Genomic DNA, 26,426 nt, shown 5'->3' with positions numbered 1-26,426 from the left:
CCATGCTCTGGCCGGGATTCGAACCCGGGACCTCCGGTGTCACAGACATGCTACCGCTGCGCCACAGAGGCCGCTATTGTGGCGATAAGGGAACTTTTCATACGGGATATAAGGCTATAGATGCGATTTTGTTCCTACTAGAAATTTCGGGTAGACTTGTTGTCTATGAGTGAAATAACTTAATCTCAGAATTGATATTGCAATATGAAAATGGTTTATCGCAATCATCAGTTGCGATGGCGCATTCGTCAGTACATCACTTCTATAGTCTTATATAATTCTATGATTGTACTGAAATTTATAATATTTTGCATTGCTAATATTTTTAAGATATATATGCATTACTGCATTGACATTCACATTGATCTGTCATTGTCAATGGTTTTTTTTTAATTCATGTCGTTTTAAAACTACGAACTACTCGAACATTGTAACAGTTTGATAACATTATGGTTTGTTAAATCGCAATAAGTTTAAATAACTTTATATTACTTTTTTTTATTTAAAATATCCCATAAGAAATCCAAATATTTTTAATCGAACATTTGTACTTAAATTTATTTCTCATAAGTCAACAAACCTATTAAATTTCAGCCTTACATATTCTAATAAACATTATATTATACTCTTTAAATGTTAATGATACAATAGTTCCGGTATTAACATAACTCTTCCTAAATTTTTGACGGTAGAATTGAAATCTTAATACGAATTATATATTATACTGGTTTGCAGTTGAAAAATGTTATGATGATTTATATCAATTGCAGATTCACAATTGCATGACTGGTTTGCAGACTGTTAATTTATCACAATTGTGAACACACTGTGCAGCTGATATGTCGATGAAGACAGTGTATAACATGAAGCGGTGATTAAAAGTCCACCTCGGCGGTGAATTGAGGCAGTCTTAGTAACCATGGCGTGGGGAAATCCTAACTATCTCCCAGAATTATTAAATTTCGAACACATATTTTGGTCAAGTTGACGTTATTGAAGAAAATGCTGCAGTGTAGTTTTTTACCGCTTCTTCTGCACTGGCGCTTTGGAAGCGGCAGTAAACTTTGTTTTAAGTTATTTATTTGACGTCAACCAATGTTGTGAAACCAAAAGGTATGACAGTTATTAAGTGATATTAAAATGTCGTACCTATATTAATATTTAAAAAAAAATTACATTCTGAATTTGAATTTGGTTACCCCCTCAGCATAATGCTGGCTGTAAACAACATACACAACCAACGCTGATACGCTGATCTTCCGGGAGACTCTGTGTCGACATTGCCGACATAATTTGATCAGTAGTTTTTCTAGTAAAACTATTTGTTACAACTACTTAAGGACTAAATATGTGTTCCTTTAAAAATAATAATGGGAATTGCATAAACTGATGCAAAGCAGAATTTTGCAACTGTCGTTTCCACGTGTATTTTTAAACTAAACATTTGTATTCATTTGGCTGCCAGTGCATGAGATTTCACAAGTTTGGTCCTTCGCTAACGGGGATGGTCGTGGTCAAACTTTATTTGCGACCGCGGGGCGTGATGATCTATAGAACGAAGAGTTTCATTGTTCTCGATAAAGCGTCAATTAGAAGTTGTATTAGAGAACAGATAAACTAGTAATGGTAGAAATAATAAGTAGTTAATCTGCCAGTATTCATAAGATTGTATTCTATTCTCAATTTTATCAAAAACTTATTAAACATTTATTTTTCAAATAAAACGCTTTCTGCTCTAAGTTGAAAGTTGTATGATCTGGAAATTTCTATTGAAAAGTCCATTTAGGCAATATTTTTTGAAATTGACCTCTTGTTCCAAATCGATTTATAGAAAGTAATTTCGTATCAAATATGGCCAAATGAATACATTACCCGGCACTTAAGTTGACCTAAGCGCAGTGCATCAAGGTGTCAATTGAAGTGAGATGGGCAAGCGTATAAAACTCCCTAGACGCCATTTTAGTTCAACTTATGTGCCGGGCACACGAATAGACTTACATGAATCGTGTTTCTCATCGACGGGTGCCGGGGGCGGTGGTGGGGGTAGTTGTTGCTCCAGCGCATTGACGCAGTTCATCATGCTCCCATACAAACGGCTGTCGCGAAAACTGTCCCTGCACACATCCACGTCGTCACCAAAAGCCCATTGGACCCTTGGTTCACAGTACAACCAAGTCAGTAATGATAAATGCTAGTTATTACCTATGCAATCGAATTGACACGTTAGTTGGGGGAACGACGTTTCTTTTACAGTGGCCATTTTGCAGTTCCATTTTTGAAATTGTACCGTTGAAAAGGATATCTCGATATTATATCCTTTTTTAATTGCCTTAAAATTCTTTTGCAGTTACAATTTGAAACTTTTTTTTTTTAATTTAAACGTCGAAGCCCGATTGTCGGAATTTTCTTTTCAGTAACTTTTTTTTTTAAGTTCCAAATTTAAATTGCCAACTGAAACGTCGAAATACTTACCATCAACAAAATCCGCCAAATTTGTCAGAATTTTGGTGGTTATTTACAAAAATTTTGTGCTACGCGTGCGTAATGGTAATGATAAGTTCACGGTGTGAATGCAATGACCGTGAGAAGAACACAGGCCGTGTCATGTTGGTGACCGTGGCGGCACAAGGGTACCATGATTTAAAAAAAAACAAGAAAATAAAAAAAAAATAGTCTTACCTCCCGTTGGAATTCCGGAACAGCGCCAAAATCTCTTCGAAGGTCTTATTTTTCGTTTCAGGAACTTTTTTATAAGTAAATATCCAAAAAATTGCAAGGAATACACTAAAAGGCAGGAATGTATAGTTTTCCAGTAGTGCCTGTAATTAATAAACATTGTTATTTACAATAACTGTCAATATTATCTTGAACTTACGAAAAGGATTCCCCGATACTTTTTTTTATTGAAATCGAATAACAACGAGAGTACATTTGTTATAAAATTTTGAGTGTACTGCATAGTAAGATTCAGAGAAGGTATTCGGTAAATACTGTAATGTATAAATGAAAGTAATCAATCATAAATGGCCGCTCTTGTAAAATACACCTATAATTATGCATGTCACTGATCTGTTGTAACTTGTGTTTAAAGAAATCGCTCCAAAGTATGAAACAGAACTAAATCAGTTATTAGTTCAAGGAAGTAGGATTTAGTATGCCGTGTGGTTCCCGGCAACTATACAAAAAAAAATAGGACCACTCCATATCTTTCACATGGATGTCGTAAAAGGCGACTAAGGGATGGGGCTTCATAGTAATCTGTCACTATTTGAATCTCAATTGTATCATTAAACCAAACAGCCGAACGCGGCCTAACAATCTTTTCAAAATTGCTAGCTCTGTCTGTCCCGCAAGTGTTATAAACGTGATCATTAGTATACCAACCTTCATGCTAGGAAAGCCTATCCCGACAACGAAGTTGGCCATCCAATTCACTAACACAGCTATGGCCATCGCGCTGGGCCGCGGTCCTTGCGAGAACAGCTCCGCCGTGATCAGCCAGGGAATCGAACCCGGGCCCACGGCGAAGAACACCACGAAACTGAGCGTCGACACCACAGAAAGGTAGCTCATCCAGTCGATCATCTCCTGCACATAACCGAAGAACTCCTATCAGACGATAGTAAAGGCGTTCTTTCCTGTTACCGACCGGAATAAAGTACCCAAACATAAACGCACATCACACTGTATGTGTTGGCTGGACTGTAGCCGCCAGTTGAGCGTGAATGGCCTGGTTCTCGTGCTGTAGCGTAGTGAAGCACCCTCTAACTGCAATGCTAGGGTGAAAGTGCTGTCTGCTTATGAGCAGTGTTTGTCTTAAACAAAACGCGTGCGCCAGATCACCCCGTAACTCTGTCATGTTTGTGAACATAAAGTGTGTTATGTGCTGTGTAAGTGATGTATTTTTATATTTGAGAATTCATTTTCCTTTTTTTTCTTTCCTACCGAGAGTCCGGCACCGGCGACAGGAAAGTCGAAAAGGGAGGGGGTCTAGCGAGAAGCGGGAAGCAAAACAAAAGTGAGTAAGTGGGGATATATGTATATTAAAAAAAAAATAGGTGTTCATGCTATATTGTTATGAAGGTGAAATTAGTTGATAGTTGGACTTCGATGCTCGGTCCATGAGTAATAAAAAAGTTATTGATAAGATATTAAAGTATGATCTATACAAACGTATAGTTAGTAATAAAAAGTGATTGAGAAGTTGAAGGTAAATACGTAACTAAATAAAAAAATAGAGCTTCAAATATAAGGAAAGCGACAAGAAAGCGTGCGAAAGCAATCTAATAAATCAATATAGTTGGTAACATTAATATATCATAGCTTTAATATTTTATTTGTATTATAAAACTTAATTTTTTTAAATATCTATGTTACCAACTATTGATTTAAAATAATACTCTTAACCGGCCAGTGTTTCGAATAATTGCAACAGTTTTCGACGAATAAATTGTACAAATTATTAAGAACGAAATACCAAAATTCAAATAGTGAATTTAAACACGAAAGTTCCTGTCACTAGCAAGAACTTTTAAGACACAATAAGACAATGAAGCTGTATACTATTGTCAAAAACAATTTTGTGAATTGTAAGAAACAATGGCCTGAGAATTAAACTTATTCTACAGCTTATAACTAACACAAATATAACGTCCATCCGCTTCATCAAGTATAGCTTTTGGGTGGCACTACAGAAAACTTGGTTATTGATCAAAGGGAACCTTATTAAAAGTTTTAGAGAGACTTGAAGAACTTGCATAAAGTTTGTAACCCGAATCAGAAAGTTAAAACCTTGTTTGAAACATTTTCACTTCGACGTCTGCCGCGCGGAGGCATCCGTGTGTTTCATATATGTATATTAACACGAAGCCTGCCATTATAGATTTGCTAATACAAAGATTATATACCTGTCAGTCACCGGTGACTGACATGGCAGTCTATGTGTTAACACCTCGACGTTTCCATAACAGAGTGGCTGTAGACATGAGAGGACACGCCATCTCTTTCAGTTGATGTCGTAGAAGGCGAGTTAATAAAACACTAACAGTTAAAACGGTTAAAATTTTGCTGGATCTTTTGCAAGGTTTGAGTAAGCTGCTTATTGTTTTCAATTTAATTAGTATCGATAAGTTTTGGTCTTGAGTTTATTTTAACAATAACATCACATTAATTTACGCTCCACTCACGCAAATAAATGTAAACTTACACTCATACTTACATAAATATCCATTTTCCCCCCCAAAACTATCATCCCAAGAACCAATTTTGTACAGAGAAGAATCTTTGAGTGATGTATACGTTTACATAACTCAAAGATTCTTCTTATCATAATTAATTTTCCAATAGATACCATTTAGAAGTCCCGATATTAATGGGTTCCAAACCTAACAGGTTTTATTCATACACTCATATAGCAGTTAAGTCAACTTTGCTATTTAACCCTCGACGAAAAAAATCCGCCTTTTTCCAAGAATTTTGACGTGTCTGTAGCATTGGAGCTCACGAACCGATTTTGTTTTGTTTTTTTGAAATTCATTTTTTTTGTGATGTTCTTAGTTCCGTAATTGGATATCTGATTTAATATAATATTCTAGAAAGTTTTGTGGAGATTAGAAAAGGCGTCGCTTTGTGTTAAAACTTGACCCGCCCAATCCATGGTCGGAATTAACACTAGGACGAAAGAAGAAGTTCCATACATTAACCCCATATTTGGTACGGGATGGAAACATTTACCAGCCGCCATCTATTCTATATAAGACACACCTTTATCAAAAACGAAATGGTGATGAAGATGGAGAATATGAACATGCCGCCGAGGCCGTAGAGGTGGAGGGTGCGTCTGCCGGTGCGGTCCATGAGGGGGAGGGAGACCAGGGTCATCCCCACCATGATGGCGCCGATGCCCATGGTAGCGAACTTGGCGGACTCGTCAGTCAGCCCCGAAGAGGTGAACAGGATCGTGGAGTAGTAGAATACCTGTTGGTTGTGGTAAGATAAAGTTTCGCAGAGTTTGGAGCGTCGGTTTTAGAATCGTGAGTACCTGATTTGAGAATGCTTGAAACGCAAACGGGTCACAGGTTCAAATCTCACGTCAGCCATGTATCAATGACGCTTTTACTTGAGTTATTTACATTATTATTATGGCTAACTGATGATCTTATGATAAGGGAAAATATTGTGAGGAATCCAGCACATTCCAGGCAAGTGGATGTTAAAACATAATCTAATACCTGATTGGTTCGACTGAAAAGATTACGGATGATATACTGAAGTCGCTTCGTGTAAAAACCTGACTCATCCAATACAGGATCCATGGTCAAGGACTTACCCAGTACTCATCATCAGACTTGTGACTATTTAACTGGCACTAACGTCAGGAGGAGGGGATCCCTTTCATTCGACTATTTTTTTTTGTCCTGTATTAGTTTGGCATAACGAGTTACGCATACAATTTTTTGTCATAATAGTTTTTTGGCATAATTGGTTTTGGCATACTATTTCAATAGGCATAAATATAGATGTAGTGTAATGCGCTATACGGCGAGTAGGTACTTCTTAGATTAGGTTAGGTTAGGTTATGCTAATAGTAGGTATGCTTAAAGGAATATGCCAAAAAATTTATGCCAAATAATATTATGCGTAACAATTATTAGGCTAAACAAAGGTATGCCATGTAAAATTATGACACAAATTTATGGTAATAGATAGAGAACCCAGGAGGAATAGGTGATCGATGTAACCTTACCGCATTGATGCCGCTGAGTTGTTGGGACAATTGCATGACCACCCCGATGAGGAGTGGCGCGCGCAAGGTCGGGGAACACAGGAGCTCTCGCATCGAAATGGAAGCTTCCGCTTGCTGGGCCCGCTCTTCAGCTCGCATTTCCTCAATGTCTTCCTCCACCTAGATAGATAGATAGATAAAACTCTTAATTGCACCATAAGAGAAAACATACAAAACAACACAAAGCAGATATAGATGGTACAAAGGCGGACTTATCGCTAAAGCAATCTCTTCCTTTGGGTGGAAGGAAACCAAACAGGAGATCGGCGTTGGCGCAGAGCAAGATAAATAAATGTTTGAACATAATAAAATATATACAGAATATATATCTAAATATAATACATATACACCTACACCAAGAAAGAAAGAAAATGTCTAGAGTATGATAAATATATGTTTGGAGATGGGAGTCGCATCGTGTTAAAAACCAATTCTGGATTATGGTCAAACAGCTCTTCCCGGGCTTCTCTTCAGTGAGGTGAGTATGTAAGGAAAAAGAAGACTGATCCATCTCTATGGATATCATGATAGATAATGAATAGAAGAGCTTTCACTTAAAGCAAAAGCTATTGCCCAAGTTGGATTTGGTTCCCTTGATATCACAGTAAGAGAGATCAGACTGGAGATATTGTTTATTTTTGTACCCTCAGTAATATAGATGGTTCAGCGGAGATTCATAAATAATAAATATAAATAAATATATACGGGACAAATTACACAGATTGAGTTAGCCTCGAAGTAAGTTCTACACTTGTGTTACTAACTCAACGATACTATTATTTATAATAAATACTTATACAGATAAACATCCAAGACCCAGGCCAATCAGAGAAAGTTCGTTTCTCATCATGCCCTGGCCGGGAATTGTACCTGGGACCTCCGACCACCTCCCGACCACAGACAAGCGCACTACCGCTGCGCCAAAGGCCACAGAGGCATTCATAAAGTTATACCTATATTGTTTTTAATCCATAATACTCTACCTGGTTACTAGCTCTCAACCTCCTGAGCGCCCTTCTTGCCTCTTCTTCCCACTGACGAGTTATCAGCAAATACCGGGGGGACTCGGGACATGCAGGCAGCAGAATCAGTTGCAAGATTGCTGGACAAATCGCTAAACCTGGAATTCAATTGATTGGTACATCATCTAGGTATACACGTAGGCGGAACAAGTATAGGAGGAAGATGACATCATGTGATTGGATATAATGTTCTCTACAAGATAATTTAATGCAACTGGATATCTAGGAATTGCACAAACGAAGGTGTTTTCCTTGTGCATCCTTGTTTAAAAGTAGTCATGATATCATTTGCGATCAGATGCGATCTTTCCTGCTATTGTATTTATATGGTCCTTAAATATTAAATTGCCGTTTAGTATAGGAGAAACAAAATGTCGAATATTTTTTAATATAATAAATTTATATAAACAAGCAAAGAACCATTATTATCTATGTACTTTTACCATCTCGTTGGTAGTTCATGGAACCCTTTACTTTAAAAACCATTCGGACGAAAATCAATATAATCTTTGAAGGCGGTTTGGACTCCCCAAGTTTGTAAGCTTATCCCTTAGTCGCCTTTTACGACATCCATGGGAAAGAGATGTAGTGGTCCTATTCTTTTTTGTATTGGTCCCGGGAACCACACGGCACATGGTTCATAAGAACTCTTTAAAAATCCATTCGGTAATATTTGTGTTTATTTGTAACATACAAAGTATATGTGGCGACGCATAAGTAGTTACCAAGTAAAATGGGCCACCCCTCATCAGTCCCAAGGATCTGCTCGATCCCCAAGACCTGGGAGAGCAGCAGCCCCACGGTCACAGCCAGCTGGTTCACGGTGCCCAGTCCACCGCGCAGGTTGAGAGGTGCAATCTCCGATATGTACATTGGCACTAGTGATGTATTCAGACCTGAAGACAGAATTATATGTCAAAGAAATGATTGAGAAGAAGAATTTACAGAAGGTAGATCACCTTCCGTAACAGAGGCTAAAATAACTGAATTCTTGGATTGTCATAATTTCTGGAAGAAATCGGCGCAAACACCAGAATAATGATAATGAAACAGTAAGACTAAAGTAACTGAATTCTTGGATTGTGACCTCATAATTTCTGGAAGAAATCAGCGCAAACACCAGAATAATGGTATTGAAACAGTAAGACTAAAGTAACTGAATTCTTGGATTGTGACCTCATAATTTCTGGAAGAAATCGGCGCAAACACCAGAATAATGATAATGAAACAGAACACAACAAACAGGAAACAGATAAAACTATTACCGCAGTTGACTCCAATGATGAACCTTCCGAAAATAAGCAGCTCGTAGCAGTGTGAGATCTTGGTGAAGCCCATGAGACTAGCGCCGCTGATGCCGAGGATGTTGTTGAGCAATAAACCGCCTTTCCTGGTTTGGGCATGGATGAAAATTTAATATCGATATCACGAATACAAATCATCAATTCTATTTAAGCTGCTGCGTCATAGTGACAAAATGCAACGACTTTACTTGGATAAGTCGTCTATATAAAACGAAATGATAATTTCTCCGAATGCCACCTGGTTTACAGATTATTAATTTAAGCAGCTATATTTAATAATCTTAATAAAGATTAAGATTATTAAATATAGCTGCTGGATTAATTCTATGTGTATAGGTACCAGAGGCTCAAATCTTTTTGAAAAACAGTTGCCGATCGCAATTAGTTTGAGCAAAATTGACACATTTAAATCATAAATTAAGGAAATTGTACTTTGGATACAAGTATTTGGATACACATCATTTAAATCTAATTATAACTACTACTGCCTCCAAAGCGCATGTGTAGAAGAAGCGGCGGAACAAACTACACTGCAACATTTTCACCGGCCGTCAATTTACAAATATAGAATCTCTTAAATCTAAATCGTGGACGAATGCACATCTTCTATATTTTGACAATATTTTGATGGATACAATTTGTAATTTAGTTTACCTGCCAAACCGATTCGCGATCATGCCACCAGAGAATCCTCCCAGCATGCCGCCGATGGCAAATATGCTGACTGCGATGGAGTACAGACGGTTTACGGTGTCATCGTGAAGGTCCATGCCGTATCGGTTCTTGTAAACGTCTTTCATGAAGTTTGCGATATTCTGTTTGAAAGAACAGAAGATATACTTAAGATCAATACCATTATTACAAATGCGATAGGTGTAATATCTTTTAAGCTGTCACGGCCAAATGGCTGGTCAGATTTTTATGAAATTATCCATGATGGTAGTGCAAGACCCGAAATTACACCTTACATTTTTCACAGGTGAAATAGCAAATTTTGTAATATCTGTATTATTACTGAACAATTTTTGCCCGTTTTCTCTCCAATTTATCTCTTTTTTTCCATTGCCTTCACTCGCGTTAAATTTACTGCCGAAGATCTCACAGGAGCATTACTTTCTTCTAAATTCTTTTTTGGATTTAAAGTCTGCCTTTCTATTTATACTAAAACTTAATTTTAAATTCAATAATTATAATTATATGTAATTAAAATTTTAATAAGATCGTAGAGATGATGTCCGCGAATAGGCATTTTTGTGCAGCTGTCGAAGCGAATCCAAGGTTCTCCTTAGGGAACACGCAACCATGGTGATGATGGACGCCACTTACTTTGCCAGGAGCGTTGATGACACCAGTGTTGTAACCGAACTGCAGCATGCCGAGCACAGCAGCCAAGATGGCGTAGGATAAGAAGAAGGTAAGACCCTGGAACAAACATATTCGGATCATGTCCACATTGTGGTTGGTTCTATAAAGTGTTTTTGTGGTTTCCGGCAAGTTTGAATAGAACCTCGATATCTTTCCCATAGATTTCGTTAAAGGCGATAAAGGGATATTTGAATATCAATTCTATCATACAGCTGACCGTGGTTTACCAGTTCATGTTATTATATTTCAACTAGATCGGTTTCTGTTATCCTAAACTTTCATTCACATTATTTATATTGGCATTAAAAAGTTTAAAGTAACTATTTCTAGATTTATTTTCTTAAAATAAACAAGTTGTTTTAAATACGTCTGTTGAGGTTACTTGATGTTGTGAACGGAGAGATATGATTACAACATTGTAACAATGGAGCAGAGAGTGCCGTGTGGTTCCCGGCACCAATACAAAAAAGAATAGGACTACTCCATCTCTTTCCCATGGATGTCGTAAAAGGCGACTAAGGGATAGGCTTGTAAACTTAGGATTCTTCTTTTAGGCGATGGGCTAGCAACCTGTCACTATTTGAATCTCAATTCTATCACTAAGCCAAATAGCTGAACGTGGTCATTTATTCTCCAAGTCTGTTGGCACTGTCTACCCCGCATGGGATATGGACGTGACCATATGTATGTATGTATGTATATATAACAATGGAGCCACCTATCTATTTAGCCTACACTAGCCCAATGCTAGAACTGGGTCATTTGCCACCACTTTTTCCCTGACCCTGTGCCAGACCAATCCAGTATCTTCTTCTTTCTGGCTTTAGTCCCGGTTGCATCTTCACCACTCTGGAGAGGAGCCCGGGGTATGCCTTTGACCATGGATCCTGGATTGGGTGAGTCAGGTTTTAACACGAAGCGACTCCCGTCTGATCATTGCAACCTTTACAGGGAAACCTAACCCGTATTGGATCGATCATGGTTACATCCAGATGCCTGAATGTGCAGGTTTCCACACGACGTTTTCCCTCACCGTAACAACATCGGTTAGTATTCAAACTAATGTACATTACTTCGAATAAAGTCATCGGTACATGACCAAGCTTGGAATCGAACCTGTACTTTTCTGCGCATCATTCTAACCGCGAAACATCCCGATTCGACCACCAACGCTATCAATCACATACATACATATGGTCACGTCTATATCCCTTGCGGGGTAGACAGAGCCAACAGACTTGAAAAGACTGAATGGCCACGTTCAGCTATTTGGCTTGATGATAGAATTGAGATTCAAATAGTGACAGGTAGCCCATCGCCTAAAACAGAAGACCCAAGTTTGTAAGCCTATTCCTTAGTCGCCTTTTACGACATCCATGGGAAAGAGACGGAGTGGTCCTATTCTTTTTTGTATTGGTGCCGGGAACTACACGGCACTCAATCCAGTATCTTCTATCAATCACAATACAGTATCTTCCCTAACTATAACTATCTTTTATCCTTTATCGCAAGTTGAACTGAAACAGAGAAAGAGGTAGTCTCTGCCTACCCCTCCGAGAAAGAGGCGTGAGTTTATGTATGTATGTATGTATGAACTGAAACATTCTTACAACCAATCCCATCTTAACCTAGGTCTTAATAGCGTCTCTAGTATTCAGACGCGTGTCCATGCCGTTGTTGAGAGCATAATCCGTTCGTGAATGGAGCGCCTTTGTATCTCAAAGCCAGAGATTTTAAAATACACGAAGCGATCGCTTTTGTCCTCGTGAATTTCTTTGAACAGCTGTTTAAGAATCCCCTTTACCAGCAAAATTTTATACAAACGATGTTTCGCTTTCGTCTTGAATGTTTATCTACATACATATAATCACGTCTATATCCCTTGACAGAGCCGAACTGTCTTGAAAAATCTGATAGGCCACGTTCAGCTGTTTGGCTTAAGGATAGAATTGAAATTCAAATAGTGACACGTTGTTAGCCCATCCCCTTAAAAAAGAATCTTGTAAGCCTATTCCTTACTCGCCTTTTACGACATCCATGGGAAAGAGATGGAGTGGTCCTATTCTTTTTTGTATTGGTGCCTTGAACCACACGGCACCAATACAAAAAAGAAAGCACGTTATGAATAACTTGGTATCTATAGAGTATATATAGAGTTTGCAAAATGTAGAGGCCGCTGTTAACTTTAAATACAATCTCTCTTGGTAACATGCAAGCCGGTCACATCACGGCACAGATTGCCATGTTATCGCATCTACATATTTACATGTTTCTTTTCAAGGACGTTTCGTCATAAAGCGCTTTTCTTTATGATGTAATTTTTGATTTGAATTTCGTAGGAACGTAACGTGTATCATACAATCGAAAGTTTATTAAGATTGTTCTTAAACGCAAAATGTGCTACGGATTTTGATGAAATTAAGTTGGTACACAAAACTAATGTTGAGGATGAATGAAAACAGGTTGCCTTAGCAGATATACAAGGAGAGTGTGGAGGGAAAGGTCGGAGTGGGAAGACCTAGACGAACGTATCTTGATCAAATTAAGGACGTCCTGGTAAAGGGTCAGGTCAAAAGTACCCGAAACCGCCGAGCTAGTTATGAAGTTACGAAGAGAGTTATGAATGTGGATGAAGCGAAGGAAGTAAGCAGAGATCGTGGCAAGTGGAAAGAGGTAGTCTCTGCCTACCCCTCCGGGAAAGAGGCGTGATTTTATGTATGTATGTAAGTAAGTACACCAAAGTCTTCCCTATCTCCCTCAGCAAGCCCTCGGGCTTACGTTATGCGCGCGCGCACAGGCCCCGGATCTTCGCTCATTTGGTCAGCTTCAGCTCCCCAACTTAAGTAGCTAACTTCCTCTATCCTCAGGCGGCCAATTCCTACTAACTCACGTCCCTACTCTCGTTCTCTAAAAATTTATAGGTCTAGAAAAAGGGCAAGCAAGAATTTGCTTTTACAGCGTCTCTTATCCTGCTCCTGCTAGATACCTCTTAGGTTACCTCTTACCTTTCTGCCAAGGTCTTCCTTGCCTCCCGCTTCGCCGGCTGAGGACGCTACAAAATTCCGAATCTCCTCTTTTGGACTCATTGGCTCTCACCAAGTTAAGTAGCTCGCTGTCATCAGGCGGCTTCTTGCTAAATCTCATTTCTTACGCTAAACTCCCGCCCCTACGCTTGCTTTAAACACTATTGTTTTCTTCCAAAGATTATAGAGCTACAGCTTCTCTAACACTTGCACCTGCTAGATACCTCTTGGAAACCTTGATGTTAGCTAACCTAATGGCAAGAACGAACCTGCTCCAACAGCCGCAGTTTCCGCCTCTGCGAGTGCTCCTCCAGCCGGTCCACGTACTCCCGCAGCTCCTCGATCTCCTCCTTCACCTACTGTATCCAGTCCCTGCTTGATGTCCGTGCAAAACCGGGGCGGGTCGCTAGTTAATTTGTAGACGCTGCCAAGGTCTTCCTTGCCTCCCGTTTCGCCGGCTGAAGACGCTACAAAATTCCGAATCTCCTCTTTGGACTCATTGGCTCTCACCAAGTTAAGTAGCTCGCTGTCATCAGATGGCTTCTTGTTAAATCTTCTTGGTTAATTTTCTTCCAAAAATTATAGACCTACAGCTTCTCTAACACTTGCACCTGCTAGATACCTCTTGGAAACCTTGATGTTAGCTAACCTAATGGCAAGAACGAACCTGCTCCAACAGCCGCAGTTTCCGCCTCTGCGAGTGCTCCTCCAGCCGGTCCACGTACTCCCGCAGCTCCTCGACCTCCTCCTTCACCTACTGTATCCAGTCCCTGCTTGATGTCCGTGCAAAACCGGGGCGGGTCGCTAGTTAATATGCGGCTGCTGCCAAGGTCTTCCTTGCCTTCCGCTTCGCCGGCTGAAGACGCTACAAAATTCCAGATCTCTCTTTTGGACTCATTGGCTCTCACCAAGTTAAGTAGCTCGCTGTCATCAGGCGGCTTCCTGGTAAATCGTCTTGGTAAGTTTTCTTCCAAAGATTATAGACCTACAGCTTCTCTAACACTTGCTCCTGCTAGATACCTCTTGGAAACCTTGAAGTTAGTTAACTTAATGGCAAGAACGAACCTGCTCCAACAGGCGCAGTTTCCGCCTCTGCGAGTGCTCCTCCAGCCGGTCCACGTACTCCCGCAGCTCCTCGATCTCCTCCTTCACCTGCTGCACCGTGTCCAGCTCCTGCTTGATGGCCACCATGTCCCGTTTCACCTGGGGGGGATACAGCAGTTGATAATTGTGGAGTTAACTATGCTATAGTGATCTGTTATTATTACCGAAAATTACATTCATGAAAAGAGTTATGAATGTGGATGAAGCGAAGGAAGTATGCAGAGATCGTGGCAAGTGGAAAGAGGTAGTCTCTGGCTACTCCTCCGAGAAAGAGGCGTGATTTTATGTATTTATGTATGTACATTCATGATTTCAGTTAATCGTTGTTGGTAAGACCTTAAGTAAAATTAATCTAATTAAAATTTAACTAGACTGTAGAAAAAAGTTCATACATACATACATATTGTCACGTCTATATCCCCTGCGGGGTAGACAGAGCCAACAGTCTTTAAAAGAATGATAGGCCAGGTACCGGCTTAATGATAGGATTGAGATTCAAATAGTGACAGGTTGGTAGTCTGTCGCCTAAAAGAACAATCCCAAGTTTATAAGCCTATCCCTTAGTCGCCTTTTACCACATCCATGGAAAAGAGTTGGAGTGGTCCTATTCTTTGTTTCTAATGGTGCCTTAAACCACACGGCACTCGATAAACACAAAACCAATCAGTGATAAATTAAACAAATACCATCATATCGTCGGTAATAAAGCTCTAATAAAATAAATGCCCATTCTATCCTCGCGCTGAGCTGAACAAACAAATTCTACAATTCATAATAGTCATCAGATATAGACTCGATGATCCGAGCGATCGCGCCGAAGACACGTCCACTGTAATCCCAAAGGATATAATTGATACAGAAATGGGCTATGAAACGCTGTAATTATTATCTGTGGGGATTAAATTTTATCTAAGTATATATAAAAGGAATTATTGACGGTCTCATAAGATAGCTAAACTATGTTTTATTTCCAAAGTTATTAATATATAAAATATAGTAATTATTGTGCTCTGTGGTTTTATGTGGCACCATTACAAGCTGAGAGTGGCCTATCAGTCTTTTTAAGACTGGTGTCTCTGTCTACCCCGCTAGGGATATAGACGTGATCATATGTATATCTATATGTATTATTAAAAACTGTTTAGTTTTCTATGTGTTAAAACTCTATTTATGTGATTTTATGAGTAGTCGAAATAATAATTCTGACTTCAAAAGTCTAATTTTAATATTTAAGCTTTCTTTGTCGTTAACTTTTCCCACTATTTACTTGAGGTCGGCACAGTAAGTATGTTAGTTCTTTTTTCAATTGCATCTGTCAATTGTCAACACACTAATGGTCACTTCTTTTACTCATACTTTCCTTAACACCGCCCATCATTCATAGCTGTCGGTATTTTAGTATCAAATGGGAAAAATGGGAAATCAATTAGCAAACCAAAGTAATACCTACGAGTTTAAACAAAACAACTAAGTTAATAAATAAAATATATACGGGACAAATTACACTGATTGAGTTAGCCTCGAAGTAAGTCCGAAACTTGTGTTACGAGATACTAACTCAACGGTACTATATTTTATAATAAATACTTATATAGATAAACATCCAAGACCCAGGACAATCAGAGAAAGTTCGTTTCTCATCATGCCCTGGCCGAGATTCGAACCCGGGACCTCCGGTGTCACAGACAAGCTCACTACCGCTGCGTCACAGAGGGGGTCTAAGTATTTCGAAAAAAAAAATCAAGTAGTAGGTAGTATCCTTGCGCTTCGCTCGGCACGTCTTGGTGGGCGGCAAATAAAACTACACAGTGTTCCTCAACATTTATAAAATTTCATATTAATCCAACGTTAAATTTAAAAAAGAAATACTACGGTACCTACATGAAAAGAAGTCCTTAACGTCTACCGTGCGATCTTACGGATTTATAAAATTTCCTACGTTAGAAAACAGTAAGCTTCGAGTGAAAGCTCGTTGAAAATAACGAGGAAAATATTCAAGAGACACATGTCGATGCTTCGGCGCGCTTTCAGATTTTAAAACCTAATCATTATATTTGATGGATATAACAAGACTCCAGTTGTATCATGGTGCATATATACATACATATAATCACTTGCCTTTATAATCTATTCCTTGCGGGGTAGACAGAGACAGCAGTCTTGAAAATACTGATACGCCACGTTCGGCTGTTTGGCTTAATGATAGAATTGAGATTCAAATAGTGACAGGTTGCTAGCCTGTCGCCTATAAGAAGAATCCCAAGTTTGTAAGCATATCCCTTAGTCGCCTTTTACGACATCCATGGGAAAGAGATGGAGTGGTCCCATTCTTTCTTCCAATGGTGCCGGGAACCACACGGCACGGCATAAGGTAATAAGTACACAAATACATCTGATCATAGTATGCTTACGATACGATCACTAGAAAATTCGATTTCACAGACTCATTTACACGCCACTGTACATATTGCATCAACGTCGAAACTCCAATGACGAACTGCGGTACTGAGACATAGATAAAAATAGACACCGCCAGTGAATATACATGCGAGGTCATAGGAACATGTGAAGGTCTATCATTTAAAGCTTGTTATAACTGAGTCATTAACATTAATAAAATTATTGTTACAGTTTAAAGTCAAGCTTGCTAATTAAGTATATGGAGAAAGACAATTTATTTATGATATATACATATATATAAATAATTTAAATTAAATATTAGGACTATGAACCCATCTGCTTTTAATAGCATTCTGGATTCTGGGATTTCCTTTTATATTTTGGTTGACTGGAAGAAATCCCGATTGGGATAAGTACGCCATTGTACATATTCTTCTATATCCAATGACTGTTTTCTATTTTTTTTACATTCCTTTTATGTGCAATAAATAGTTGACAAACAAACATTAAATTAACAATTAAAAACAGCAGTTTTAATTAAAATTGTTTAGATTAGGCAAAACAACAGTTATTTCTTTCTCCTTGACTCAACACTAACCATTTTAAAATTTTTACAATAATTTTGAGGAGTAAATCCGCTGTGTCTAGCTACCACTATGTCTATGGACCCTATTAGTTTCCGGCCTCAATACAGCCGGTTCAATGACGTATAGCTGTTACAAAGTTGACACAACCGCGTTCCCGCCGTGCTGACGGACATAAGGGGCGCGGCGAGCGTTTCAGGGGTGTTGCATTGAAATCAAATCGATCAAGTTACATACATACATACAATCACGTCTATATCATTTGCGGGGGTGGACAGAGCCAACAGTGTGGAAAAAACTGATAGGCCACGCTCAGCTGTTTAGCTTGATGATAGAACTAATTGAGATTCAAATAGTGACAGGTAGTGACAGGAAAATACATAGATTATTTTCATATATATATAAAAACAAAGAATAGGACTACTCCCATCTCTTTACCGTTGATGTCGTAAAAGCCGACTAAGGATAGACTTAATTAACATGGGATTCTTCTTTTAGGCGATGGGCTAACAACCTGTCACTATTTGAATCTCAATTCTATCATTAAGCCGAACACTGCTGAACGTGGCCGTTCAGTCTTTTCAAGACTGTTGGCTCTGTCTACCCCGCAAGAGATATAGACGTGACATGTGACTTTATATTTATATTATTATAAAATACAGTATCGTAGAGTTAGTATCTCGTAACACAAGTCTCGATCTTACTTCGAGGCTAACACAATCCGTGTAATTTGTCCTGTGCATATATATATATATATATATATATTAGATTTTTTTATTCATTGTCCTTTTTTTTATTTTTTATATATAAAGTTCCAATGTTATGCACTTTTAAATAATAATATGTTACGGGAAATATATAACAACAAATGCAACTAAAACTCCACTGTTCCTGTCCAATCTACTAATTTAGAACTTAAAATTTTTGCGTTAAAACAATAACATACATTAAATACAATCGAGTCTTGCGATCGTCACTTTTCTATTTTCGTTCTATTTCATTTGAATTCTTATCGTTGGCCAGTGACAGTGACAATAAAAAGTTTGCTTATTTCCAAGGCACAATTAAAGAAAAAAAAATTATCGTTGGCCAGTTAGTGACAATAAAAAGTTTGCTTATTTCCACAGACTGTTGAAGCAAAAAAAAAAAAAACAAAAAATTAAAATAAATAATACTGACCTCGGAGACCTCGCTCTGGCACGACTCCACGCTCTTGGTAAGCTCCTGGAGTTGTGTGCGGATCTCGCAGAGCGCGACCGTCGTCTCCAATTGGCGGTCTCCCCGCTGCAGGTCGTCCAACTTCGCTGATAGATTCATACTCATCACGCTGACCTGTCTCTGAAGACTGCCACAAAACAACGCGACATCAGTACTACTGAAGAGAGAAATGGTTGCTTAAGTATGTATGTTGCTACAATAATTTTCAGGTCATGGATAGAGTTTTTTTTTTAAATGACTAGCTGTCCCGGCAAACGTTGTTTTGCCATATAAATAATTTTTAAGTAATTTCTAGTTAAAAAAAATGTTAAAGATGGACAATCCTTATCACTAAGAGGTATGAAAAATAGATGTTGGCCGATTCTCAGACCTACTCAATATTCTCACAAAAAATTACAATGTTTTTTTTATATAACATTAAACTCATCATGGTAACCGGTATTTGAAGATTATAAGTCTTTTTTTTTTGGTGAGCTTTTTTATTATGTGTTATCGCTAAAATGCTAATAGTAGCTACAACCAGTTTTACATCGACAACGACCCATTATTAGGAGTTACAATAACGTAGACACAAAGTTATCACCCGTCTAAATGTAGTTGAAATCCCGATCCCGATCTATAATAAAGTGCTTCGAGAGACACCTAAGTACCTTCAACTTATATTTAGATTTCCATATTTCAACACGTCTGCTTTGTCCATATCGTGTGCCTTGATTTAATACATCGAATCGCATTATGAATCGATTAAAAATACATGGAGGAAATGTGAGTCTAGACTGATTAATTTTTAATCTTCTTCAGAATGTTCTGTGATAAATTAGTGCCGGAGACTGCGCCGTGAAGGCGTGTATTAATTCTATATATGTATTTGTGTCTAGAAGCCATTTTGGTATTCGCAAGTTTTTTTTTTAGTTTTCCCCTGGAAGTTACTCCACACCCAGGGGGTGTTTATTGCCAGTATTCTCTAACATTATCAGAGGCATTTTAAAACAATTTTCTTTGCATATAATATGTGAAAAAAAAAACTATAACTTAACTTACTACTATACTTAGTCTGCTTTTAAGGAAGGTACTTAAATAACATTCTTTCATTTTTAAGCTGTTTGTTTATTTCGATAAAATATAATTCATTAGGTACTTAGGGGAAATTCTCTGAAAGTATTTATAAGTTGAGGACAATGTAACGAGCAAATACCTGACAAAATAAAAATAAGACTTTCCTTATATTCAAATTGAACAACAGTATGATTAGAGATTTCCCAATTTATATGGGCGGTGGCGGCACATTTTTATTATAATTGAGGAAAATTGTTCAGTTATTTAAATGGTACTTCTTTGACTTACAAAGACGTTAAATATCAAATTAAAAATCATTTCCTTATTCGTTTTCATCACATTTTTTTTTAAATATACAGGAAAGGTTATTAAAATATAAAACACGGTGAAATGAGAGTCGGATTCGAAACATTATGGTTCCGTACCAGCGCTTGCGTTGCTTTCTTTGATGAGTTCTTGTTAGATCGTGTTCCCGGGCTCGATTCCCGGCCAGGGCATGATGAGAGAAGAACTTTTTCTGATTGTTCTGGGTTATCTATATATAAGTATTTATTATAAAATATAGTATTGTTGAGTTAGTATCTCGTAACAAAAGTCTCGAACTTACTTCGAGGCTAACTCTATCTGTGTAATTAGTCCCGTATATATTTATTTATGGATGAAGCGAAGAGAAGCGAAGTATGCAGAGATCGTGGCAAGTGGAAAGAGGTAGTCTCTGCCTACCCCTCAGGGGAAGAGGCGTGATATTATGTATGTATGTATGGATATTTATTTATTTATGTATGTATAACTCTATTTCTGGATATGCCCATGAGATGAACAGACATTTTGGAAGTTTCCAACTCAGAACGTCTGCGGGGCGATGCATATTTGAATGGGTGGATGCAGTTACAGTTTGGGGAGATCTGGCCAAAGGCTGTAGGAATTAATTTGACTAGGCGGGAAATACTCAGGAGTGTACTTAGTAGATGAAGGCTGTAAAATTAATGAAATAAACTCGGGCTTATTAATTAATTAATTAATGTTTTGAATGAAATATATGTACATTAAGTAATAAAACATTTCTATTCTGAGTTTTCGATAGTTGTGTGGTTGACGTTGTTGAAGAAAATGCTTTAGTGCAGATTGTTACCGCTTCTTCTAATTAATTAATGTTTTGAATGAAATATACATACATGAAGTAATAAAACATTTATATTCTAAGTTTGGATAGTTGTTGTGAAAATGCTGCAGTACAGTTTGTTACCGCTTCTTCTTCACTTGCGCTTTGGAAGCGGCAGTAAATTTAGTTTTAAGTAGATACGACTAATTTATTTGAGGTCAACCAATGTTGTGAAACAAAAAGTTATGACAATTATTAAGTGATGTTGAAGTGTCCCATAATAATGAATTCTTAATAGTTTAGAATTTGAATTTAAAAAATAAATTAGAAATATTTAATATTTCTTAGTACCAAGCTATATTTAAGTATACATTATTAAATAAAAAAAATATTCGAATTTATATTTTTTGTTAAGATTCTTAAAAAGGAGGTACTTCTCTCAAGCAACTGCATAATATCTGATTATAATGTACTCGTATGTTTCATTAATTCATTCATTTTCATTCATATAGTCACGTCTATATCCCTTGCGGGGTAGACAGAGCCAACAGGCTTGAAGAGACTGATAGGCCACGTTCAGCTGCTTAGCTTTAGATAGAATTAAGGTTCAAATAGTAACAGGTTGCTAGCCCATCGCCTAAAGCAAGAATCCCAAGTTCATAAGCCTATCCCTTAGTCGCCTCTTACGACATCCATGGGAACTGAGATGGAGTGGTCCCATTCTTTTTTTATATCGCTGCCGGGAACCACACGGCAAATTTTGGCATTAGTACTTACAAATTCAGAATTCCACTGAAATTACATCGGTCATATAAGTTAAAAAATATCGTCCGCCTATCGCTCACACGGTGAAATGTGAAAAAAAAATGAACAGGAATCAGTTAAAATTAAACGTTTCGTGTTTTCACCAAAACGAAAAGTCAATTTAATTAAAAACGAGATATCCAAATAATTCTGGGGCATTGTGTTTTCTACCTACATAGGTAGGTACGATTGGTATTAAAATGATGCATGTGTATTGTCGAATGCCCCCAATACGAATTAACAGGACGCTTGTATCAGCCTGATTAATTGTATAGCTTTAAACCACAGCACATTCATTATTTTATCGTATCTGATGAATTGAACTATTCCAATTCCGTCGAGTGCTCGGGAAGCCATATTGATTCTCTGATATGAAACTAATATCGTTAATGCCGTGTGGTTCCCGGCACCAATGCAAAAAAGAATAGGACCACTCCATCTCTTTCCCATGGATGTCGTAAAAGGTGACTAACTTGGGATTCTTTTTTAATTTCAATTCTATCATCAAGCCAAATAGCTGAATGTGGCCATTCATTCTTTTCAAGACTGTAGGCTCTGTCTACCCCGCAAGGGATATAAACGTGACCATATGTATGTATGTGTGTATTGTTAATGAGACTGTCTGTTTTTCTGTCTGTTAATGTACTGTCATGACTGAACTATAAAATAATTTATGCAATGTAGGTTGGAGATATTACAAGACCTAAGGTGAGAGTTTTAGGGAAACAAATTATGAGGTTTACCTTTAGGTAGTATGTACAAATTAGGCAATTTTTACTTAACTGTCAATTTTATTTTAGGATTTGCAGAGATTGTTAGAAAAGTTATTAATTTATTATTATTTCAAATCATTCTTTCGTTATTTTTTATCTTACATTAATGAATAGACATCGTCTAGATAAAAAATTCAACAAATGTAAATATCTTTCAATAAATTATAATTTGCCGAAGTTATGAAATATGTAGATTAATAATATAGATACAATAATTCTGAAAATAATACTTAATTATACTTATGTAATTACTTACATATATTAAATAGAAGATATTTATCGATCATGTTGTGTAAATACATTTACATATATATAAACTCACGCTCACAACATACAACTAGACACAAGTATACAATATACACACAAAAACTCGTTTTGAAGAGCTTTAAAAAATAAATTATCATAAAATTTTAATTCTACTTAAGTGAAAATCAAAGAGTGATACATAAAAATACTTATAAAACTTACACATGTCTAAAATATTCAACAATAACTTTGATAAATACTAAAGAAATAAGAAGGAAAGAAAACTACATAAGGTGCTGACATTAATGATAAACGTTTGCGTTATAATGATTCATATATACTTATGGTATGTTCAAGAAGAATTGTTGATGAAGTGAACGGTGAACTTCGAATTGTGAATTTAATTAAAAAAATAGCGAAGCAAGTGATAATCAGTGATTCGTTTTGCGAAATGCCGCCGGAAATCCGCATACGCTTGCTCGCTCGCGGTGAAACAAATTTGACAGGAAAATGACCGGGAACATATTATTTTATTTTCATATTACAAAACAAAAACTGTTTTCAGCGACTCACAAATGGTTGTAGCTTTTAATAAATACATTGTGAATCGAGACACTAACATCCTGTCATTTTCCGGTTTTCGAAAATATTATTTGAATATCTTTTCATTCTTTCATTAATAAGAGGAGTGCTTTAGTATTTAAATTTGCATTTTGCAAACTTCAATGTCAGTTTATGATTTTCTTTTTTTAAATTTGACAGTTCATGTTTTCCCGCAAAGCCCGACTTGACCGTATTCTTGTAATGACAAAAGCATCAATTCCTTTGGAATATTAAAAAAAAAGAACATGTCTAATAAACTATATAAAACACATTACTATCACACACATGCGAGCAACCACTTGCTTTCCGCCTACGAATGAGAAATTCAAAGTGTCGATTTCCAACACAGTGATGTGCAGAATCTAGACTGACGCCTAGACCCTGTTTCTCATGGCCATTGACGCTAACCACGGTGCTATGGTCCCATGTCATGGTAGAGGAGATAGTGAGGTGATCGGCCAACTTGCTAACTGAACGCATCATTATATCTGCAATACAAGATATTTCGGATGCCAAGCCAAAGTGAGAATGTTGATAGAGGTAGACACATTGACACACAGATCCTTTAACCGAATGCAAATGAAGCCAGTAATAAAGGCGGTAAGCTAGTCTTCGTCTTGCGCTAGGGTGTGGAACGTACCTAAGTAGAAGCTCCCTGAGTGTCGTCTCGTCCTCCTCCGTCGTCGCATATCGTGTCAGCTTGCCTCCGGCCTCCCTGGCCTCATGATCAGGTACCACTGTGTGAAAACTCCTTGTTTATTTTTTTTAAATCTACCCGCACAAAGTTTTACAGCGCGTCTTATTTCGACGGGATGACTTATATGTTTAATAACTGGATTGGCGCAGAGATTATCGTTAGTTTAGCTCGCAAGTATCGCGCCCTGGGTTGTTTGGAGATGATACCGAACCAATTTCAACACCGTATTGCCAATTAGCTTCAATGGCCACGATAAACGGGGTTTTTTAATCAATTTTGAAGGGCACTAAGCTAATCGCGAGTTTGGGTGACGTTAAAAACAACACAACTAAGATATAGTGGTATTCTGAACAAACCTGCTTCTGATGCTTGCTTGTGCTTGTGTGGATTATTGGACTTTTGATGATAATCCACACAAGTATCAAACCTGTATGTAATATAATTTACGATTCTATTAGCACCTTGTGTTAAATTTAAGATCTGTTAAATAGGACTGACATGTGTTTAAGACAAAAGTCCTTTATTTAAATAAAGATTAAAATAAAAAAAAAGATATAGTGCCGTAGCAACTACCCGCAATGTATGTACGTACATACACATCATCGTACAAATTCAGTCAGTGCAAACTCCACATGCATACTTATAGGAAAATTGAATTAGACTAAATGATCTATAAACAGAGTTCGTTATTAGGCAGATCGGGCTGAAATTTGGCACACAGTAATGCTGTTATAAGCGTTGGCCTGCGGAATTTCCAATATATCACGGCGAAGCTAGTCAGTTTGTCAAAGCGTAGATAACTACATTGCAGCTATGTGAATCAAAAGTTCGTCATAATCGTACTGTAGGTTAGGTATGGTCCAATTTTGTCCTAGTATAGAATTTATTTTTGATTTAGTTAAAAGATTTGTAATAAAATAAGTTATAATTTGCACCTAATACATATTATCACGTCTATTTCCCTTCGCGGGGTAGACAGAGCCAACAGTCTTGAAAAGACTGATAGGCCACGTTCATCTTTTTGGCTTAATGATTGAAATAGTGACAGGTTGCTAGCCCGTCGCCTAAAAGAAGACTGCCAAGTTTTTAAGCTTATCATTTACTCGCCTTTTACGACATCCATGGGAACAAGACAGAGTGGTCCTATTCTTTTTTTATATGGGTGCCGGGAACCACACGGCACCAATTTTCACCTAAACAGCATGCAAATAGTAATAATACTTAAACAATGTTATTAAAACAATAATTACGAAAACATAGCACAGATAAAAAATCTCGGTAAGAGAAAAATTTGTGATCGAATTACGGTTTGAAATTCAGAGTATCATGCGGTCCTATAAAGGATTCTTATTGGTCCGATAACGATAACAAGCCGGGAAAGAGATGAGAATAGATCATGGTTGTAGTCATAAATAAAAATTATTATTCATTTACTGACATTTACAAATACTAAGGCAAATAGGCTTGCATGCTTAAGAGGAGACTCCAATCACATCCTTTTTGTATAATTTGCTTTAAGAAATAAACAATTTTGAATTTGAATTTTGAATAAATGCAACTGCCTTATTCCAGTAAAACCGCACGGCGAGTGATTTGAATGAGAAGATATGATTCAAACGTTATCTAACTACTAATATTATGAATGCGACAGTTAGTTAGTATGTCAGTACGGATGTTTGTTACTCTTTCACGCAAAAACTACTGGACCGATTACGATGAATGATATGTAGGTAGCTGAAGACTCAGAGTAACACATAGGCTACTGTTTATCCCAGAGTTCCCGCAGGATTGATAGGTTTTTCATGCGGACGAAGTCATAGGCGGCCTTTAATTAATAATAAATTTCTGAGCGGGCCGGACGGAAAGAATAATTCGAAATGGAAACTGGAAAATAATAAGTGCTTCAGAGTAATTGAATTGTCTGACACAATAAGAATGACCTTTCAATTTAATGAAGGGAAAAGCTGTGTGATTATTAGGTTTTTAATCCTTTGTTGGCTGGCGACTGAGTTGTCTTACGGCAGAGGTTCTCAAACTTTATATTACACGTACTTTTATCAGGCTTTCGAGACCATCAATTGAAATACTGGTTTTTGATGAGCATATCGTAAAAAAGATATAGATTCGCGAGTGATGCCATAAGATTTGCTATATTAAACATTGAAATAGATGAAATAAATAAAAGTAATTTTATATTTGATTAAAAAGTTATTCATACTTTATTTTTTTTTATTCCTACACACGCCAAATACATTGTATAAAAACAACAAAATCTTAACTAGCAAATACATAAACAAATATCATTGGTGTGCTGCAATAATATACATACATACAAACCTAC

General features: G+C 37.3%; 1 protein-coding gene across 1 annotated transcript in view; it reads right to left on the bottom strand.

Moving 5' to 3' along the window:
- The window catches only part of LOC106136722 (glucose transporter type 1), a 33,116-nt gene that overhangs the window by 1,908 nt on the left and 4,782 nt on the right, over positions 1-26,426 (bottom strand). Inside the window, exons 2-14 of the mRNA XM_060953689.1 lie at positions 24,029-24,125; positions 18,766-18,931; positions 14,564-14,701; positions 10,437-10,532; positions 9,765-9,925; positions 9,072-9,196; positions 8,532-8,702; positions 7,768-7,904; positions 6,746-6,904; positions 5,764-5,976; positions 3,385-3,609; positions 2,680-2,819; positions 1,999-2,114 (exon numbers count right to left, since the gene is read on the bottom strand). Coding sequence (XP_060809672.1) covers positions 1,999-2,114; positions 2,680-2,819; positions 3,385-3,609; positions 5,764-5,976; positions 6,746-6,904; positions 7,768-7,904; positions 8,532-8,702; positions 9,072-9,196; positions 9,765-9,925; positions 10,437-10,532; positions 14,564-14,701; positions 18,766-18,931; positions 24,029-24,125 — 1,944 coding nt within the window. The remainder of the gene's footprint in view (positions 1-1,998; positions 2,115-2,679; positions 2,820-3,384; positions 3,610-5,763; positions 5,977-6,745; positions 6,905-7,767; positions 7,905-8,531; positions 8,703-9,071; positions 9,197-9,764; positions 9,926-10,436; positions 10,533-14,563; positions 14,702-18,765; positions 18,932-24,028; positions 24,126-26,426) is intronic.

This window comes from Amyelois transitella, chromosome Z (assembly GCF_032362555.1).
Source record: "Amyelois transitella isolate CPQ chromosome Z, ilAmyTran1.1, whole genome shotgun sequence".
Lineage (NCBI taxonomy): Eukaryota > Metazoa > Arthropoda > Insecta > Lepidoptera > Pyralidae > Amyelois > Amyelois transitella.
The sequence above is the reverse complement of the archived record's forward strand: the minus strand, read 5'-3'. Positions and strand labels throughout refer to the sequence as shown.